At 48.4% G+C, this 22,566-nt stretch overlaps 1 protein-coding gene across 1 annotated transcript in view; it reads right to left on the minus strand.

Annotated features, from left to right (window-relative positions):
- The window catches only part of LOC145360664 (uncharacterized), a 104,126-nt gene that overhangs the window by 79,629 nt on the left and 1,931 nt on the right, over window positions 1-22,566 (minus strand). Inside the window, exons 2-3 of the mRNA XM_080216012.1 lie at window positions 8,861-8,994; window positions 973-1,294 (exon numbers count right to left, since the gene is read on the minus strand). Of these exons, the coding sequence (XP_080072138.1) occupies window positions 973-1,294; window positions 8,861-8,994 (456 nt within the window). The remainder of the gene's footprint in view (window positions 1-972; window positions 1,295-8,860; window positions 8,995-22,566) is intronic.

The following is a 22,566-nucleotide window of genomic DNA, read 5'->3' on the forward strand; positions in this document are numbered from 1 at the left end:
ATAATCAAGCAAGCAACAAAAGAGAAACTCTCCGGGTAATGAAGTTCCTCTGCCGTTTCTTGCTGAATTTGATTGCGACTATATTTTCCCTTTTCAAATTCAGGTCGTGTACGTGGGCAACACTGGCATTTACTGCCCATCCCTAATTACCCTCGAGAAGGTGGTGGCAAGCTGCCTTCTTGAACTACTGCAGTTCCATGTGGTGTAGGTACACCCACATTGCTGTTAGGGAGGGAGTTCAAAGACTTTGATCCAGCGACAGTGAAGGAACGGCCAACATATTTCCAAGTCAAGATGGCATGGTTTTGGAGGGGAACTTGCAGGTGGTGGCGTTCCCTTTTGCCGGCTACCCTTGTCCTTCTAGATGGTGACAGCTGAGGTACCTTTCCCACTGAGTTAATTAGTGTCCAAAGATGTGCAGGTTAGGTTGATTGGCCATGCCAAATTGACCCTAGTGTCAGGGGAATTAGCAGGGTAAATAGGGGTTACGGGAATAGGGTCTGGGTGGGATTGTAGTCAATGCAGACTCGATGGGCTGAATGGCCTCCTTCTGTACTGTAGGGATTCTATGATTCGGAAGGGCCTAGTTGGACCATTAATCCAGAAACTCAGCTAATGCTCTGGGCATCCAGGTTCGAATCCCGCTATGGCAACTGGTGGAATTCAAATTCAATAAAAAAAATCTGGAATTAAGAATCTGCTGATGCCCATGAAACCATCATCAGAAAAACCCATCCGGTCCGTAATGTCCTTTAGGGAAGGAAATTTGCCATCCTTAACCGGTGTGGCCTACATGTGACTCCAGAGCCACAGCAATGGTGGTGACTCAACTGCCCTCCAAGGGCAACTAGGGATGGGCAATAAATGCTGAACCTAGTCAGTGATGCCCATGTCCCACAAATGAACTTTTAAAGGTTCTATGAAATTTGAAAATACATTTTCAATGCATCTGAGAAGAATAATGGTCCTTACTCTCTGCTTGACCGAAAGCAGCTCGATCTTGGCCTTGCTTTCCAGTAGTTGATCCTCGCGTTCCCGCAGCTGCGCCGACTGCCCCTCCAGAAGACGGTGTGCCTCTTTCAGACGGTTCACCAGCTGCGCCCGCTTTCTCCCGCTGTCCAGAAGGCAACCCTTGAGGTTCGCGTCAGGGAGGCCCAAACCTAGGCCGAGCTGGGCCGAGCGAAGGGGGTCATCCACCGGGGAGACGTCTGGAAGGCGAGACAAAGAGTGCCGCCTTCTGGCTGTTGTCCAGTCGTAGGGCCCAAAGTCCGCTGTTCCGTTTGTCTGAGGCGGGCTAGCAGAGGGACAGGGAGTGTACAACATCAAGTGGAGACAAGGAATCAACCTTAGGTGGCAGCAAATGTTAGCACTGTATCTTTAAAGACTTGCCTCATGCCTTTTACTGCCGATGGACATCACAAAGTGCCCTACCACCAACAAAGCACTGTCGAAACGGTGGGGGTGGTGCTTGCAGGGGTAGGGGACGGCACGGTGGCATAGTGGTTAGCACTGCTGCCTCACAGTGCGAGGGACCCGGGTTCGATTACCGGGTTGGGGTCACTGTGTGTGGAGGCTGCACATTCTCCCCGTGTCTGCGTGGGTTTCCTCCAGGTGGTCCGGTTTCCTCCCACAATTCGAAAGACGTGCTGGTTAGGGTGCATTGCCCGCGCTAAATTCTCCCTCAGTGTACCCGAACAGGTGCCGGAGTGTGGCGACTAGGGGATTTTGACAGTAACTTCATTGCAGTGTTAATGTAAGCCTTCTTGTGACACTAATAAATAAACCTTAACTTCGCTGTTGGGGTGGGGGGGGGTCATTGCCAGGGCCATTAGGCTGGGGGATGGCGCGGTGGGGGGGGGGGGGGGGGGGTGCTTCTGCTGGAATGGCAGAATCTGCATGTCTAATTTGCATAAAGCGTGATTCCACAAACAGAAACATGAGAATAACCAAATAAATCCTTCTTTCATGGTGTCGATTTGGTGAGAACAATTGGCCAGGACAAAAAAAAACAAAGAACAGTCCAGTACAGGAACAGGCCCTTCAGCCCTCCGAGCCTGCGCTGATCATGATACCTGCCTAAACTAAAACCGTACACACTTAGAGTCTGTATCCTTCCCTTCCCGTCCCATTCATGTATTCCTCTAGCTCCCACTTAAATGCCGTTATTGTACCTGCTCCCACCCCCTCCCCGGGCAGCGCGTTCCAGACATTCCCCACCCTCTGTGTAAAATAAAAACTTACCTCGCATATCTCCTCTAAATTTTTCCCCACACATCTATGTCCCCTAGTACTTGACTTTTTCACCCTTGGAAACAGCTTCTCACTACCCGCTCTGTCCATGCCACTCAAACTTATAAACAGCAGGGATAACTTCCCTCGAAAGAGATCATTTACATCCACCCAATTAGGCAAACTGGGCCTCGTTCCAACAAATGACACCTGCAACAGTGTGGCACTCTCTCAGTGTGGCACTGAAGTGCCAGCCTCGATACTTGCGCTGAAGCCCTGGAGTGGGACTTGAACCCAGAACCTTGCGATTCACGGATGAGAGTGTTGCCAGCTGAGCCACTCCTTTAAAACATCCAAACGTCCGTTCTAAGGAAGAGCAGTCGGATCAGAGAGGGAAGCTGGGTTCTGGTTCCCTTAGTCGCCCGATACCTGGTCCCATTGGACCATCTTCACACATCGACCTCGCGAATGAGGATCAACAGCCATTAATGACCTCGGAGCGAAGCCAGAACTGGTTCTCGCCACGACGTCCGTGCATTGTCCTTTCCAGGCAAGGTCACAAGACACCAAGGACTGACTAAACGTTCTACGCCTGAGTGACAGTAGCTGAAAATAATAGCAATCAGTGATGCCACTTACCCCAAGGCAAGGCTTACTGTGTTTCCTACATTACAACAGCCACCACACTTCCACAGTGATATCACGGGCTTTGGGCCGTCCTTGTGGTCACAAATACAACCTCCTCTCCCACATGGGTGAGCCCAGCTTCTCCTTCCATGTATCCGCGCCCGTCGATCCTGGTGGTATGAGTTCACCATGTTATTGGCGGGGGGGGCCGGTGGCGGCCTAGTGGGATTATTGCTAGACAAATTCATCCAGAAACTCAGCTAATGTTCTGGGGAACCGGGTTCGAATCCCGCCACGGCAGATGATGGAATTTGAATTCAATTTTTTTTTTTAAAAGGTCTGGAATTATGAATCTACTGATGGCCATAAAGCCATTGACAAAGGGTCAACTGGACCCAAAACCTCAGCTCTTTTCTCTCCTGGCAGGTGCTGCCAGACCAGCTGAGATTTTCCAGCATTTTCTTTTTTGGCTTCACGGAACCATTGTTGGAAAAAACCCATCTGGTTCACTAATGTTCCTTTAGGGAAGGAAATCTGCCGTCCTTACCCGGTCTGGCCTACAGGTGACTCCAGAGCCACATGTACAAGAGCAACTAGGGATGGGCAATAAATACTGGCCTAGCCAGTGACACCCATGTGTCACAAATGAATAAAGAAAAATCTCAAGTCAAGGAGCTGATTCTGAAAGCATGGATCTCACCTTAACTAATTAACGTCACTTGACAAATGTGCAATGTGAAGCAAATCAGCACATCATTGCATGACCTACTTACAAATAAATTGGATTACCACCAATAATATGGCAAGGCACACATCATGCCCAGATTAAGCACAAAGAGATGGCATACACTCTTCCCTCTCACCATCTACAGGCATGAAGGAAATTCTTCAGCCTTCCCCAATCTAAACATCTCAACAGATAAACAAATAAAGCATTTTGAAGAATGTCAGCACAACCTGTCCCTCACCAATCTTCACTGGAGGAGTGCTGACTGTGGAGATGCCATCTGCCAGATGAGACCTGAGGGATGGAGGGGCATAGTGGTTATCACTGCTGCCTCTTAGCGCCAGGGAGCAGGTTCGATTCCCACCTTGGGTCACTGTCTGTGTAGAGCTTGCACGTTCTCCCCATGTCTGCGTGGGTTTCCTCAGCACTCCGGTTTCCTCCCACACTCCAAGCATGTGTAGGTTAGGTGGATTGGCCATGCTAAATTCTCCCTCAGTGTCCAAAGATGTGTGGATTAGATGGACTGGCCATGATAAATTGACCCTTAGTGTCAGGAGGATTAGCAGGGTAAACATGTGGGGTTACGGGAATAGAGCCTGGGTGGCGATTGCGGTGGGTGCAGGCTCAATGGGCCGATTCACAAAGAATAGGATCCCTACAGTGCAGGAGGTGGCCATTCAGCCCATCGAGCCTGCATCGATAACTATCCCACCTAGACCCTATCCCTATAACCCCATGTATTTACCCTGCTAGTCTCCCTAACACTAAAGGGTAATTTAGCATGGTCAATCCACCTAACCTGCTCATCTTTGGACTGTGGGAGGAAACTGGAGTAACTGAAGGAAACCCATGCAGACAGTGACTCAAGCCAGGAATTGAACTCTGGGGCTGTGAGGCAGCAGTGCTAACCACTGTTGCCACCCTTATATACAGTACCCTCGAAATCCTGAACTCTTCCAAGGCATTTCACAGGATTTTCTGTCAGGCAGAAAAGTGTAACACTGCCTCACACAAGGAGGGGTGGTCAATCATTTGGATAAAGTGGTAGGAGCTTCAGGAAGGAGGAGAACGGAAACATGATGGCAAATCAAGTTTAAAAGCACTCATTCTCACTCTCAATTCCTTCCTCGGCTTTGTCCCTCACTACCTGCACCAGACGGTCAAGGAAAAAAGGATTCAGTTCTGATGCCTTCCAAGGTTGAATAGTTCACCAGCCATTGGCTGACTGGCACATGCATGAACATTTGACACAAGGGCAATGGACTGGAAGGCCACAGGTGCCAATGGAAATCTGGAAACTCTCCATACACAAGTGTAAAGTCTTCCACAGTGCAGTGCATTTCTTCAACACAGTGGGATAGCACTGCTGCCTTACAGCACCAGGGACCCAGGTTCGATTCCCAGCTTGGGTCACTGTCTGTGTGGAGTTTGCATGTTCTCCCCGTGTCTGCGTGTTTCCTCTGGGTGCTCCTGTTTCCTCCCACAGCCTGAGAAACATATGGGTTGGGTGGATTGGCCGTGCTAAATTGCCCCTTGGTGTCCAAAGATGTGCAGTTTTAGGTGGATTAGGGGTTACGGAGATTGGACAGGCTGGGGAGGAGGGTATGTGTGCCTGGTTAAGATGCCAAATTGGTGCAGACTCGATGGGCTGAATGGCCTCCTTCTGCACTGTAGGGATTCTATGATTCTACTTTGAATGTTAGCGCCAGAAATATTAGCAATAGATTAGAAACACATGCTCTGATGGAGAGTGGATGCAGACCTGATGGGCTGAATGGCCTATTTCTACACCTTAACAAGCCACCTGCAAGCTTAGATTGGCAAGAGGGACAGCTGAAAGGGGCGACTCGACTCCCAGCTAGGAGGGTGGGCAGGCCCGGGCCTTGGGCCTCACTGGTGGACGGACCACCAGGGGGCATGCAGTGACATCATGGGGGTATCTCCAGAAAGAGGGAGAGTGCAGGGCCCCAGAACCTCTTGGGACCCTGGAATGGTTATCACATCCAGGGTGAGGACAGAGCAGGCACAATCCCTCAGTAGGTGAGTTGTCAAATTGTTTCCAAGGTCTTGCAACAAGGGTTTCCTCAGGAAAGAGGGTGGACACCAAAGGAGGGCACAAGAATAAGGTGACATTACAAGGCAAATTGGCTCCAAAGAGATCATTTCATAAATAATTTGCAGTGTTCCCTTTTATTCCAACTAGATCCACAAGAAATAAATGCAAAATTCCCCCCACTTTACAATTCTCCGAGAACAGCTTTTCAGGTTTTTTTTTCATTCATTTGTGGGACATGGGTGTCACTGGCTGGGCCAGCGTTTATTGCCCATTCCTGGTTGCTCGAGGGCAGTTGAGAGTCAACCACATTGCTGTGGCTCTGAGGTCACATGTAGGCCAGACCGGGTAAGGACGGCAGATTTCCTTCCCTGAAGGGCGTTAGTGAACCAGATGGATTTTCCTGACAATGGTTATCAGTAGATTCCCAATTCAAGAAATTTTTACTGAATTCAAATTCCACCATCCGCCTTGGCGGGATTCGAACCCGGGTCCCCAGAACATTAGCTGAGTTTCTAGATTAATAGTCTGGCGATAATACCACTAGGCCATCGCCTCCCCTGCACAGTTGAAGGTTTCTCTCTGCTCACAACATCTATTGCTCATTGTCCTCGGACCCACAATCATTTATGGCAGCCAACCGTCCAAACCAACCCATCCAATATCAACTTTGTTTGATGAATTTGCATTTATATAGCGCCTTTCGCAACCTCAGGAATTCCCAAATCGCCCTGCAGCCAGTAAATTATTTTTCTTCCTCTTGAGTGCGGACTCTGGTGTAATGGCAGCCAATTTGTGCAAAGCAAGATCCCGCAGCCACCTTTCCTCGCCTGATTAAACGGCACTCAAAGTGCTGGTGAGGAGAACACAGCCAGCTGGAGGGGTGGGGCCTAAACACGTCAGCAACACCAGGATTCTGAGCTCAGGGTGCCCACTGAGTGAGAGATAAATATTGGATAGGGCACTAGGGGAGAACGCTCAGAATCTCTGCAATGTAGAAAGAGGCCATTTGGCCCATTGAGTCTGCACCTACTCTTCAACAAAGCATCTTACCCAAGCCCATCCCCCTTACCCCATAACCCCACATATTTACCACATTAATCCCCCTAACCTATATACTTTTGGACACTAAGGAACAATTTACCATGACCAATCCACCGACTCAGTGCATCTTTGGGCACTAAGAGGCTATTTAGCATGGCCAATCCACCAATGCACATCTTTGGACAGTGAATCAGAATCCCTCCAGTGCAGGAGGCCACTCAGTCCATCGGGTCTGCACCGACCACATTCCCACCCAGGCCCTATCCCAGTAATTCCCACATATTTGCCCTATTTGTTCCCCTGACACTTAAGGGGCAATAGATCATGGCCAATCAACCTAACTTTGGACTGTGGGAGGAAACCCACGCAGACACGGGGAGAATGTGCAAAGTCCACGCAGTGACCCAAGCCAGGGATCGAACCCGGGTCCCTGGTGCTGTGAGGCGGCAGTGCTAACCACTGCGCCGCCCTCATCTCCTGCTCCTCTTCGAAACAATGCCATGGGATTTTACATTCATCTGGTACATGGGGTTTTAGTTTAACATCTCACCCAGAGGAAGGCTTGTCCCGACAGTCAGGCACCTCTTCAGTTCTAGACTGGGGGGAAGTGTCAGCCTTAAATCCCCTTTGCCCAAAAATATATGTCCGGAAATGTCATGGAAAGGACAAGTCATTAACACCTCCAATCCAACATTACTCAAACTGCAATAGTATTCAATTTCTTTCATCGCAGCCTGTGACTCTCTGAGGCGTCTCACCACATTTCCAATTACAGCTTTCTATTTACTATACACATTTCCTATCAAGCGTACAGCCTGAGGGCTTTCACAGGGCTTCCAGCCTCTCTCCACTACAGCTGAAAGGACTTATCAGTGACCTCCCCCCTTTGACCCTCTGGTAGCCTCTCCACATTTTATTTATTTATTGGCGTCACAAGTAGGCTTACATTTACACTGCAACGAAGCTACAGTGAAAGTGCTCCAGTCACCCACACTCCAGCGCCTGTTTGGGTACACTGAGGGAGAATTCAAAGTTTATTTATTAGTGTCACAAGTAGGCTTATGTTAACACTGCAATGAAGTTACTGTGAAAATCCCCTAGTCGCCACAATCTGGTGCCTGTTCAAGGACACTAAGGGAGAATTTAAAATGGCCAATTTAACATGACCTAACCAGCACGTCTTTTGGACTGTGGGAGGAAACCGGAGCACCCGGAGGAAACCCATGCAGACACGGGTAGAATGTGCAGACTCCACACACACAGTGATCCAAGCCGGGAATCGAACCCAGGCTGTTAGTGCTGTGAGGCAACTATTGTGCCACCATGCCCCGGATTTTGGAATGTGCCAGCTGCAACACTCGATCCTCACCCCTCTCTGTACACTGGGGCACCAACAAGTGTCCCCTTTCACCGAGTTAGAATCCTGAAGATGCAGGAAGCAGCCATTCAGCCCATCGAGTCTGCACCAACCACAATCCCACCCAGACCCTCCCCCATAATTCCACATATTTACCCCGCTAATCCCCCCTGCCCCCCCCCCCCCCCCCCCCCCAAAACACTAAGGGGGAATTTAGCACGGCCAATCCACCTAACCAGCACGTCTTTCAGACAGTGGGAGGAAACCGGAGCACCCGGTGGAAACGCACAGACAGTGACCCGAGCCGGGAATCGAACCCGGGTCCCTGGCGCTGTGAGGAAGCAGCGCTAACCACTGTGCCACGCCAACTCAAGGGATCCCTGGCGGCAGATGATGCTCATGGTGACGGGCGTCCTGGGGAACAGCCCGTCGTGTCCTGCGTCACCGGGCTCAAAAGGTCAACCTCGACAACCAAAAAAAACCACTGCGTTCATTCCAGATGTGCGCCAACTGGACGTTCTGTACCCTCCTTGCCCGAGCCCACTCTGGCCTGGTTCCAAAACCCCTACTGACTCACAATTTGTTCCTATTAAATCCCTACTGACCCGCCACCATTCCGATTAAACCCCTGCCCAAAAGCAACTCGTGGTGAAGCCTCACTCACTCTCCCTGTTTATCACGGTTCCAGCAGCTCGTGGGAAGAAAGAGACAGGGGCAAAAGGATCAGAAATTTGATTGCTTTCATTTCCTGGGATAAACTGCAGCAGGGATCGAAATCAAAAAGATTCAGGCTCGTGACAGGGCACCGAAGCCGCTCTCCTACCTGGTGTCGTCGGACGGATCATAACAAAACCTCGGTGCTAAACGCAGGGTGGGTGGATTAATCGATCCCTGTCCCCTCACACCCCGGCAGGGGCAACGCGGATCGTGGCATTCCAAGTCCTCGGGAAGGGGCTCCTAAAACGTTTGGGACAAAGGGAAGGGTTAAAAGAGACGGGAGATGTTCCGCCCTCGGCAGATCTTCCTCCTACACCAGCTCCGAGCGAGGTGCTTTGGCTTCTCTGTACAAAATCAGGATGACAGCTTGCCAGCCTATTTAAAGCCACACTGCTTATATAACATGCTCAAAATGGCGAGAGGAGTTCTCACCAAATAACCGCCGCGGCTGCGCGCGCCGACTTCACCACACACACACACACACACACACGCACACACACACACACACACACACTCGGCCAGAGTACACCCTCCGTCCTACATCGGGGTGGAGTCGGCCGGAGCTGATTAAAGCAGCAAGAGTTTGGCTGGACTCAGCACCTCTGAGCTGAGAGATGGGAGGGGTGGGCGGTGGGGGAGGGTGATGCTGTGGGGAGGGGGGGGGGGGGCGGGGGGTGGTTTAAATTCAGTCGCATCTCACTCGTGGAATCATAGAACCCCTGCAGTGCAGAAGGAGGGCATCTGGCCCATCAAGTCTGCACCGACTACAATCCCACCCAGACCCTAGCCTCGTAACTCCACATATTTACTCAGCTGATCCACCAGACACTCGGGGGAGAGCCAATCCACCATTCCTGCACATCTTTGGACACCAAGGGACAATTTAGCATGGCCAGTCCACCTACCCTGTTCATTTTGGGACACTAAGGGACAATATAGCATGGCCAATCCACCTTACAGGGAGTGGGATAGCTTGATCTTGGGATTGGACATAGCTCAGCACAACATTGAGGGCCAAAAGGCCTGAACTGTGCTGTAACGTTTCTAACTGCACATCTTTGAACTGTGGGAGGAAACTGGAGCAGACACGGGGAGAATGTGCGAACTCCACACAGACAGTGAGCCGTGGCTGGAACGGAACCTGGATCCCTGGCGCTGTGAGGCAGCGGCCCTAACCATTGCGCAGCTCCTACAGTCACAGCTGAACCAGCAGGGTAAATACGTGGGGTTATGGGGATAGGGCCTGGGTGGGATTGTTGTTGGTGCAGGTTCTAACCATGGCCTTCTGCTGCACTAAAGGGATTCTATGGTACATTCCAAAAGAGAATTGGGTAAATATTCTAAAAGGGACCAAAACAGATAGAGCTGAGCTATGGTACAGGCATGGAACTAATTGGATGGCTCTTTACAAGAGCCAGCACAGGCACATTGCAGAAAGAGGCCATTTGGCCCAAAGTACATTGCGATGATTTCACTCCAAATGAGGAGAATAGCGAAGATGTGTGACTCAATGATGCATTGTATCACACTTGCTTGGTTTTGTTAAACTTGACATATCAGTCTAGGAGGGAGCAAGGTAACGCCAGAGACCTCACTGCAATAAATTCGGTGCACAGGGAGGGGAACCCACAGAATGTTGAAGCAAAAATGGGCAAGTGGGACCAGTGGAAAGTAAATCGAAGGCAGGCACTGGGGAGACACGGTTTGGAGTAAATGTGCCAAATGGACATTCAAATGTTCCATGGGACAGTTCATCTGAAAAGGCAGCAGTCTTGTGGCCAACTGGCCTGGTTTATCACATGCCTCCAGTTCCCTGCTGAACATTCTTGGTGTTACCCATTGACAGCGTGTACTATCTATAAGATGCACTGCAGCAATTCACCAAAGATCCTTAGACAGCACCTTCCAAACTCATGACCACTTCCATCTAGAAGGACGAGGGCAGCAGATACACGGGAACACCACCACTTGCAGGCTCCCCTCCAAACCACTCACCATCCTGACTTGGAAATATATCGGCCGTGCCTTCACTGTCACTGGGTCAAATTCCTGGAATTCCTTCCCTAATGGCATCAACCCACAGCACGTGGACTGCAGCGATTCAAGGCGGCAGCTCACCCACTGCCTTCTCAAGGGGCAACTAGGGATGGGCAATAAGTGCTGGCCCAGCCAGCGACACCCATGTCCCACGAATGAAAGAAAAACATCAGCTGAAGAGAAAATTTCCCTTCATACATAAGTGATGCTTTGGGCCTCTTGATACATACAGAGCTCTGATGAGTGGTAGAAGTTTGAAACTGTGTGTTACAGAATGGCTACATCCTAATGAGGTGTGTATCACACACGGCAAATTTAATTCACCACTGGGCCAGACCTCTATAAATAAGTTTCCTGTTGGGGCGATAGCAAATGGGAAAATAACTGGCATTAAAGAATTCTAATATCTTTATGGGGAGGCTAGTGGGATTATTGCTAGACTATTAATCCAGAAACTCAGCTAATGTTCTGGGGACCCGGGTTCGAATCCCGCCATGACAGATGGTGAAATTGGAATTCCAAGAAAATAAATCTGGAATTAAGAGTGTACCATAGAAACATAGAAGATAGGAGCAGGAGGAGGCCATTTGGCCCTTCGAGCCTGCTCTGCCATTCATTACGATCATGGCTGATCGTCCAATTCAATAACCTAATCCTGCTTTCTCCCCATAAGCTTTGGTAACCGATGACCATGAAACCATTATCGGGAAAACCCATCCGGCTCCTTTAGGGAAGGAAATCTGCCGTCCTTACCCGGTCTGGCCTACATGTGACTCCAGAGTCACAGCAATGTGGTTGACTCTCAACTGCCCTCCAAGGGCAATCAGGGATGGGCAATAAATGCTGCTCCCAGCCAGTGACGTCCATGTCCAATGAATGAATTTTTTTTTTTACAAAGAACACACGATATAAATGGTTGGATTTTAATCATTGTCACATTTAGCCAGCCATGTCTGACAAATCTGTCTGGGTCTCCTCTACCAGGCATTTTATCAGAGTTGCTCAGTGCCCTAATAGATCACTGCACCACAGGGCATTGACCTGAAGACAAGCCAGTGAGAGGCCAGGTTTAATGGAGTTAAATGGCTGACAGATCAATCTCAATTGTCCTGGGCAAGGGAGACGAAAAATCCAGTCTCCTGTGCCAACTAGTGACTCAGCGATCCCTGCTGGAGAATTCTTAAGTGTGCACATGCACAGGATTGATGGTTCCATAAGTTCTAGGAGCAGAATTAGGCCATTCAGCTCGTCTTTTCTGCCATTCGATCACGGCTGATGGGTTTCTCATCCCCCTTCTCCTGCCTTTTCCCCCGTTACCAATCAGGAACCTATCTCTGTCTTAAATATGCTTAATGATCTGACCTTCACAGCCTTCGGTGGCAAAGAATTCCACAAATTCCCACTCTCTGGCTGAAGAAATTCCTCCTCATCTTGGTTTTAAGGGGTCACTTCGTTACTCTGAGGCTGTCCCTCGGATCTTAGTCTCTCCAACAAATAGAAACATCTTCTCCTTGTCCATTCTATCCAGGCCTTTAGTATTCTGTAACTTTCAATGAAATCTCCATCAAGTACAGACCCAGAGTCCTCAAACTCTCCTCATATGTCAAGGCTTTCATTCCTGGGATCATTCTTGTGAACCTCCTTTGGAACCCTTCCAGGTCCAGCACATCCTTCCTTCGATATGGGGCCCAAACTTTGCTCACAATGTTCCAAATGTGGCCTTATAAAGCCTCAGCAGTACATCCCTGCTCTCCACAGTGTGATACCTCTCCACAGTCAAACAGTCTCCCAACAATCTGTATAAAGGCTCAGATGTGAAGATTGGTCAGTGAATCCAAACCCAACACCAATCTGGCCTTCAAATTAGGGCTCAGGAGGAGGCCATTTGGCCCATTGCGTCTACACCAGCTCTCCAAATGACCATAACTGATGTGGTTCCTGTCCCCTGCCTTCTCCCTGCACATTGTTTCGAAAGGGACGACCCTTTGGAACTGGGATGGAGGAGGAATCTCTTCAGCCAGAGTGTGATGAATCTGTGGAATTCAGTGCCACAGAAGACTGTGGAGGCCAGGTCATTGAGTGTATTTAGGACAGAGATAGGTAGGTTCTTGATTGATAAGGGGGTCAAAGATTGCGGGGAAAAGGTGGGAGAACGGGATTGAGAAACTTACCAGCCATGATTGAATGGCAGAACAGACCCGATGGGCTGAGTGGCCTCATTCTGCTCCTTTTTCTTGCGGCCTTATTCAAGTAGTCATCCAATGCCCTCTAGAGTGCCTTGATTGAACCTGCCTCCACTGTACTTCCAACCACTCGTTGTGAGAGAAGGGTTGCAGTTACATCACATTAGCTTCTTTTGCAAATCACTAAACATAGTGGAGAACATGCCCCTGTCTACATCAACGGGGATGAAGTAGAAAGAGTCGAGAGCTTCAAGCTTCTAGGTATCCAGATCAACAACCTGCCCTTGATCCCCCCCATGACGACACTATAGTTAAGAAAGCCCCACCAACGCCTCTACTTTCTCAGAAGGCTAAGGAAATTTGGCATGTCCGCTGCGACTCTCACCAACTTTTACAGATACACCATGGAAAGCATTCTTTCTGGTTGTATCACAGCTTGGTACGGCTCCTGCTCTGTACAAGACCGCAAGGAACTACAAAGAGTCATGAATGTAGCCCAGTCCATCACGCAAACCAGCCTCCCATCCATTGACTCTCTCTACACTTCCCACTGTCTCGGAAAAGTAGCCAGCATAATTAAGGACCCCACACTTATTCTCTCTTCCACCTTCTTCCATCAGGAAAAAGATACAAAAGTCTGAGGACACGTGCAAATTAACTCAAGAACAGCTTTTTCCCTGCCGTCATCAGACTTTTGAATGGAATTACATTGCACCAAGTTTGCTTACATTCACACTGCAATGAAGTTGCTCTGTAAATCCCCCTGTTGCCACACTTTGATGCCTGTTTGGGTACACGGAGGGAGAATTTAGCATGGCCAATCCACCTAACCCACGCATCTTTGAACTGAGAGGAAACTGGAGCATCCAAAGGAAACCCATGCAGACATGGGGTGAACATGCAGACTCCACACAAACATTGACCCAAGCCATGAATTGAACCCAGGTCCCTGCCGCTGTGAGGTAACTGTGCTAACCACTGTGCCACAGGTTGATCTTTCTCTACACCCTAGTTGTGACTGTAACACTGCAGTCTGCACCCTCTCCTTTCCTTCTCTATGAACGGTATACTTTTTCTGTATTGCAAGCAAGAAACAATACTTTACACCGTATAATAATATGTGTGATCATAATAAATCTGTGCTTTCTCCTTCGCAATCCTTTTATGAGTGAGAACAGTCTCTCCCTTATCCAGCCCCATCAAACCAGGTGGCACTGGGGTTAGCACTGCTGCCTCACAGCGCCAGTGACCCAAGTTCGATTCCTGGCTTGGGCCACTGTCTGTGCAGATTCTGCATGTTCTCCCCATGTCTGTGCGGGTTTCCACCGGATGCTCCCGTTTCCTCTCACAGTCCGAAAGACATGACGATTAGGTAGATTGGCCATGCTAAATTCTCCCTCAGTATACCCAAACAGGCGGCAGAGTGTGGGGACTAGGGGATTTTCAAAGTGGCTTCATCGCAGTGTTAACGTAAGTTGACTTGTGACACTAACAAATAAAGAAACTTTAAGAAGGAGAATGCAAGTGGCTGTGTCCAGTTAAGAGTGGTCAGCGACTGTGTCTTAAGGTGGACCCCGTGTCCACAGGAGAATAAACTAGAGACCTGTCTAAAAGGAGATTGTTCAATGCTGGCTTTAAAATAAAACCATTCGAGGTTTCTTGACAGTTCTCTGAATCATCCAGCTGGTTGTTATAGTAACCACTGTAACCAAAGCAACACATCTTTCATAGGCTTTGCTCACCAAATCAACGGTTATCCTCGCTGAAGGTGTACATATATTAAAGTTCGAGTGCAGAACATCAGATCATTCAATGCTCTTGCCCACCCCCGGAGGTTTTTTGGAACCCTCCCAAGTTCGCCCCTGACAACACATGTTCCACACGCTCTTCGATGCGTCATCACTGCACTGAAATCACAACTATCCGAGCAGATCGCTGCTCGAATCTGGCATTCCCTCATTCTCAAAGGTCTTAGTAAGAAAAACTAGTCGTTCCATTGGCAGGGCTGTTGCTGGAAGCCGGGGTAGGGGGGACACGGATTTAAGATAACTGACCAAAAAGCCAGGGAAGGGAAGGATTTAAGTTTGTTCACTTATTAGCGACACAAGTAGGCTGACATTATTGTCACACACTCCAGGACTGAGCTGGTGACCTTGTCCAACTGAAAGATAATGTGGATACGTGAAGGAAGAAATCAGTCAGCTCTTACTGCGATTGTACAGGGTGTTGGTGAGGCCACACCTGGAGTATTGTGCGTAGTTTTGGTGTCCTTGGCTGAGGAAGGATGTCCTTGCTATAGACGGAGCACAGCGGAGGTTTACCAGGCTGATTCCTGGGATGGCAGGACTGTCATATGACGAGAAACTAAAATGTTTAAAGCTTATTTATTAGTGTCACATTAACATCAAGTTACTGTGAAAAGTTTATTTATTAATGATATGGGGAGGGCAGGGTTTTTTTTTAAGTTAAGGTTTATTTCTTAGTGTCACAAGTAGGCTTACATTAACACTGCAATGAAGTTACTGTGAAAATCTCCTAGTTGCCACAATCCGGCGCCTGTTCGGGTACACTGAGGGAGAATTTAGCACGGTTAATCTGCCTAACAAGGACGGCTTTCAGATAGAGGGGAAACTGAAGCATCTGGAGGAAACCCATGTAGACATGGGGAGAACATGCATACTCCGCACAGACTGACCTGAGGCCAGGAATCGAACCCAGTTCCCTGGCGCAGCAATGCTAACCACTGTGCCACACTAAAAATATCCTGCCTGAAAGAGCAGCCCCAATCAAGAAGAAATGGGTAAATACAATGTGCAGGGCTAGGGGAAGGGAGTGGGATTAATTAGATTGCTCTTTCGAAAGGCCAGCAGAGACTCAATGGGCCAAATTTTTATTGAATTTGAATTCAATAAAAAAAAAATCTGGAATTAAGAATCTACTGATGACCATGAAACCATTGTCTCCTGTTGGGATTCGATTACTCTATAAAATATTGGATAGTTTTGATGTAGGAATGTGCCAGCCAATTTGCACACCAAACAACAATGCAATTTTGTTTCCTTCCGTGCTCGCTGGGCACCACGAGGATGCGCGCGCCTTTTTGACCCTCTTAAAGAATGTCATTTTTATTCAGACAATATAGCATTGCCCCTCATCAATTGGTTTGGTTTAGTTGGTTATTTAATTAAAGTAGGAATGTGATTCTGTTTTGGTAAGTGTACAGGGTATGTTTCAGCCAGAACACCAGGGAAAACCTCCCTGTTCTTTGCTTCAAAGTAGCAGCAAGGAATCTCACCCAGGAGAAGGCTTCATTTTAAAAGTCTTATCCAAAAAGACAGCAGCCTCTGACAGTGCAGCACTCGCTCAGTACCGCACCCAGAGTGTTAGCCCGAGATATCTGAGCGCAAGTCTCGGGGATGGGTTTTGAACCTTCAGACTTGGAGGTGACTGAGCTACCTAGTGAGCGAGAGAGGTCAGAGGGGGAAGAAAACTGCTCACTCAGTATTACATTAACGGCACAGATGTACACATTCCATTCTAATGCATTCATAGGAACACAGCCCTGTCAGCAGTGCAAGGTTACGCCTGCTCCTTCCAATAAAAAGCTGCCAAAGATACAATACTGAATTGGAAACAGTGAATATTTACCCAACGTTGGATGATGAAGTGTCTTTCAAGGAACACTCTGGTCTTTGTACTGTTGCTGTGCACACAGTCCTTCCACACACGACAATAAATTGGAATCTGCGGCATACTATTCACAACGTAGACTGAGATTGAATACTTTGTGTAAGACGTGCCTGACGGGGTGGCACTGGTGGAGCTAAGCTGCCTTGATCCTAGAATCCCTACTGTGCAGGAGGAGGTCATTCAGCCCATCGAGTCTGTACCAACTCTCTGATAGAGCACCTTATACAGTGTACAGGCTAGGTTAGCAGTGCTAAATTCTCCCTCAGTGCACCCAGACTGGTGCCAGAGTGTGTCGACTAGGGGATTTTCAGTCACATCATTGCAGCGTTAATATAAGCCTACTCGTGACACTAATAAATAAACTTAAAACTTAAGCCGTCTCCCCTACCCTATTCTTGTATCCCCTGCACATTTACCAAGGCTAATCCATCTAACCTACACATCTTGGGGCACTAAGGGGCAATTCAGCATGGGCAATCCACCTAAGTGGCACATACAAAGTTTTAAATTTTATTTATTAGTGTTACAAATTAGCTTACATTAACGCTGCAATGAAGTTACTGTGAAAATCCCATAGTTGCTACACTCCAGCGCTTGTCTGGGTACACTGAGGGAGAATTTTGCATGGCCAATGCACCTAACCAGCACGTCCTCAGACTGTGGGAGGAAACCCACACAGACATGGGGAGAAGGTGCAGATACTGCACAGACAGTGACCCAAGCTGGGAATCGAACCCGGGTTGCTAGCAGTGAGAGGCAGCAGTGCTAACCACTGTGCAGGTCAGTCAGTCAGTTAGGACTGTATTCATTGAGTTTAGAACAGTGAGAGGGACACAGTGGCACAGTGGTTAGGACTGCAGCCTCACAGCACCGGGACCCAAGTTCGATTCCCAGCTTGGGTCGTTGTCTGTGTGAAGTCTGCATGTTCTCCCCATGTCTGTGTGGGCTTCCTCCGGGTGCTCCAGTTTCCTCACACAGTCCGAAAGACGTGCAGGTCAGGGTGCGTTGGCCATGCTAAATTCTCCCTCAGTGTACCTGAACCGGCGCCAGAATGTGGCGACTAGGAGATTTTTCACAATAACTTCATTGAAGTGTTAATGCAAGCCTACTTGTGACACTAATAAATAACCTTTAAATTCTAAACCTAAACCGTACATCTTTACCCAATACCTGGGAGCCCAGTATCGTTCTGGGAAATAGACATTGCCTGTTCTCCTAGGCCAGCGGTCTCCAAACTCTGATCTGGATACGGCCCGCAGGCCGTAATTTGGAGACCCGTGTCCTAGGCTAATAGATCCTTCCCAAGGTGCGACGCTCAGAGCTGTTCACGTGATTGGAGGATCCTTATTTTCCTAACAAGTGGGTTGCACCAAGTTGCAAGACTGCAGCATCAGGAAAAGTGCGTTCCTGAAAGAGGTGGAGGAGCCACCCCAGCATGCTGGACAGCTGGGCGATTTCCACTCATACAGAGCTGACCATACCACAAGGCTGTTGAGTGGTAGGATAACGGTAACTCTGTCAGAGTGAAAGAATCTCCACAGGAGTGAACCTGTTTGATATACGCCTCTCACCAATTGTTACAGCCACGATGTGGAGGTGCCAGCATTGGACTGGGGGTGGGCACAGTAAGAAGTCTCACAACACCAGGTTAAAGTCCAACAGGTTTAATTGGTAGCACAAGCTTTCAGGGCACTGCTCCTTCATCAGGTGAGTGGCTGCACTAACCACAATCCCACTCACCTGATGAAGGAGCAGCGCTCTGAAAGCTCACGCTACCGATTAAACCTGCTGGACTTTAACCTGGTGTTGTGAGACTTCTTACAATTGTTATAGATGCGCCATAGAAAGCATTCTTTCTGGTTGGTATGTCTCCTGCTTGGCCCAAGGCTGCAAGGAACTACAAAGAGCCGTGAACATAGTTCAGTCCATCACGCAAACCAGCCTCCCGTCCACTGACTCCACCTACACTTCCCGCTGCCACGGAAAAGCAGCCAGCATAATCAAGGACGCCACACACCCCGGACATTCTCTCTTCCACATCCTGTTGTCGGGAAAAAGATACAAAAGTCTGAGACCACGTACCATCTGACTCAAGAACAAAGAGCAAAGAAAAAGGAACAGGCCCTTCGGCCCTCCAAGCCTGCGCCAACCATGCTGCCCGACTGAACTAAAAGCCCCTACTCTTCTAGGAACTATATCCCTCTGTTCCCATCCTATTCATGTGTTTGTCAAGACACCCCTTGAAAGTAACCATCATATCTGCTTCCACTACCTCCCCCAGCAACGAGTTCCAGGCACCCACCACCTTCTATGTAAAAGAACTTGCCTCATACATCTCCTTTAAACCTTGCCCCTTGCACCTTAAACCTATTCCCCCAGTAACTGACTCTGATTTGATTCATTATCGTCACATGTATTAACATAGTAAAAAGGATTGTAACTTGCATACTATACAGACAAAGCATACCATTCATAGAGAAGGAAACGGGAGAATGCAGAATGTACTATTACAGTTATTGCTAGGGTGTAGAGAGAGATCAACTTAATGCAAGGTAGGTCCATTCAAAAATCTGATGGCTGCAGGGAAGAAGCTGTTCTTGATTTGGTTGGCATGTGACCTCAGACTTTTGTATCTTCTTCCTGAAGGAAGAATGTGGAAGTGAGAATGTCCGGGCTGCATGTGGTCCTTAATTATGCTGGCTGCTTTTCCAAGGCAGCAGAAAGTGTAGATGGAGTCAATGGATGGGATGCTGATTTGCATGATGGATTGGGCTACATTCACAACCTTTTGTGGTTCCTTGCAGTCTTGGGCAGAGTAGGAACTATGCCAAGCTGTGATACAACCAGAAAGAATGCTTTCTATGGTGCATCTGTAAAAGTGTGTCACCCTGAGAAAATTCCACCCTGGGAAAAAGCTTCTGACTATCCATGCCTCTCATAATCCTGTAGACTTCTATCAGGTCGCCCCTCAATCCCTGTTGTTCCAGTGAGAAATAAACCAAGTTTCTCCAACTTACCCTCATAGCTAAGGCCTTCCGTGCCAGGTAAATCTTTTCTTACCCTCTCCAAAGCCTCCACATCCTTCTGGTAGTGTAGCAACCAGAATGGAACACTATATTCCAAGTGTGGCCTAACTAATGTTTTATAAAGCTGAAACATGACTTGCCAATTTTTAAACTCAGTGCCCTGGCCAATGAAGGCAAGCATGCCATATGCTTCTTGATTACCTTCTCCACCTGCGTTGCCACTTTCAGTGACCTGTGTACCTGTACACCCAGATCCCTCTGCCTATCAATACTCCTAAGGGTTCTGCCATTTATGTAAATGTCCCCTATAGCTTCTTCCCTGTTACCGTCAGACTTTTGAATTTAAGCTGACTTTTCTTTATACCCTAGCTATGACTGTAACACTACATTCTCCACCCACACCTTTCCTTCTCCCCTATGTACTCTATGAACAGTACATTTTGTCTGTATCGTGCGCAAGAAACAATACACTGTATCCCAATACATGTGACAATAATAAATCTAATCAAATCAATGCCTGGAGCTGGGATGGACCGACTGAGACGGGATCAGAGCAGCAGACCACGCTGGATAAAAGCAAATTACTGCGGATGCTGGAATCTGAAACGAAAAGAGAAAATCCTGGAAAACCTCAGCAGGTCTGGCAGCATTTGTAAGGAGAGAAAAGAGCCAACGTTTCAAGTCTAGATGACCCTTTGTCACAGCTTTGATAAAGGGTCATCTGGACTTGAAACATCAGCTCTTTTCTCTCCTTATAGATGTTGTCAGACCTGTTGGATGTGAGTGATATCAGAGCCACAAGCACCCGTTATTCTCTGGCAGTGATTTCTCTCCACCCACCACCTCTCAAATACTGGAAGTAGCAGAGATAACAGAGAGATGACAGACAGCGTGGCCTCAATTTTCAAATTCCTCCAGGTTAATTTAAACCTTTGCTCTTCACAGTTTCATCGCTGTGAGATATTTTGTTTGCAGGTTTCTTTGAGGAAATTATACGTTCCTCGGTCGACATCAGGAGGAGGAGGTGGGTGACACATGGGCCTGCAGGGCTAATTAGCCTGTTTTGGTGATAGTATTATAGAATCCCTACAGTGAAGCCATTTGTCTCATCACATCTACATTGACCACCATCCCAACCAGGCCCCATCCCCATCACCCTAGGCATTTACTCCAGCTTGTCCCTCTGATACTAAGAGGCAATTTAACATGGCAAATCCACCTAACCTGCACATCTACAGACTGTGGAAGGAAACTGAAGCACCCGGAGGAAACCCACCACAGACACGGCAAGAACGTGTAGACTCCATACTGACAGTGACCCAAGCCAGGAATCAAACCCAGATCCCTGGCGCTATGAGAAAGCAGTGCTAACAACTGTGCCACCCCTAAGAAGCAGCAGATATTTATTTCAAATATATACGTATTTATTCATTCGCAGGACCGGAGTATCACTGGCTAAAACAGCATTTATTGCCCAACCCCAAGTGCCCACGAGGAGGTGATGGTGAGCTGTGATCCATGAGGGTTGTTCGGGAGGGAGTTCCATGATTTTAATCCAACACCTGCCCCTCCCCCCACCCCCCCCCCCCACCACGTCCCCCATCTGCCCCCACCACACACACACACACACACACACACACCCCCCATTCTGCCCACCCACACTCCCCCTGTCATTTATGGTGTGTAATGGTTCATTCAAGGGAGTCCAAGTTGCTATGCCAACGCGTACTCTTACATACGTGTTGTGGCTCCTGCTCTGCCCAAGACTGCAAGGAGCTACAAAAGGTCAACGTAGCCCAGTCCATCACACAAACCAGCCTCCCATCCATCGACTCTGTCCACACTTCCCACTGCCTCGGGAAAGCAGCCAGCATAATTAAGGACCCCACACACCCACCCTGGGTGTTCTCTCTTCCACTTTTTTCTTCAGGGAAAAAGATAGCAAATTCTGAAGTCACGTACAAATCGACTCAAGAACAGCTTCTTCCCTGCTGCTGTCAGACTTCTGAATGGACCTACCTCACTTTAAATTGCTCTTTCTCCACACCCTTTCTACGACTGTAACACTACATTCTGCGCTCTCTCTTTTCCTTCTCTATGAACGGTATGCTTTGTTTGCATAGCATGCAAGAAACAATACTTTTCACTGTATGTTAATACATGTGACAATAACAAATCAGATCAAAGTCTAGAAGGAAAAAAGCATGGCAGAGGTCGGGTAGCGATGGTGGAGGTTGCAACTTTACTCCCTTCACACGGCTCCTGCTATTAGCCATGGGCTTGAGTTGGAAGGATTTGTTCAGTCTTGAACTGAGTCACTTGCTGGGCCAGTTCAGAGAGCAGCATTGCTGTGGCTCTGGAGTCACACGTTGGTCAGACCAGGTAATGACAGCAGATTGCACAGAAGCATAGGATCCCTACAGAGAAGGAGGCCATTCAGCCCATCGAGTCTGCACTGCGTCTCCAATAGAGTACCTTACCCAGGCCCTATCCCCGGGACCCCACATATTTACCTTGCCCAACCCCCTAAACTATACATCTTTGGATACTGAAGGGCAACTTAGCATGGCCAATCCGCTTAAGGGCAGCACAGCTGCCTCACAGCACTAGGGACTCGGGTTCAATTCCCAGCTTGGGCTACTGTTTGTGTGGCGTTTGCACGTTGTCCCCACGTCTGCACGGATTTCCTCTGGGTGCTCCAGTTTCTTCCCACAGTCCAAAGATGTGCATTGGCCATGCTAAATTACTTCTTATTTTCAGGGATATTAGCTAGGGTAAATACATGGGATTACATGGATAGGACCTGAGTCGGATTGTGGTCAGTGCAGTCTCGATGACCCAAATGGCCTCCTTTTGCTCTGTCAGGATTACATGAA

This window comes from Carcharhinus amblyrhynchos, chromosome 32 (genome assembly GCF_965287045.1).
Source record: "Carcharhinus amblyrhynchos chromosome 32, sCarAmb.v2.hapA, whole genome shotgun sequence".
In the NCBI taxonomy this organism is placed as follows: Eukaryota; Metazoa; Chordata; class Chondrichthyes; order Carcharhiniformes; family Carcharhinidae; genus Carcharhinus; species Carcharhinus amblyrhynchos.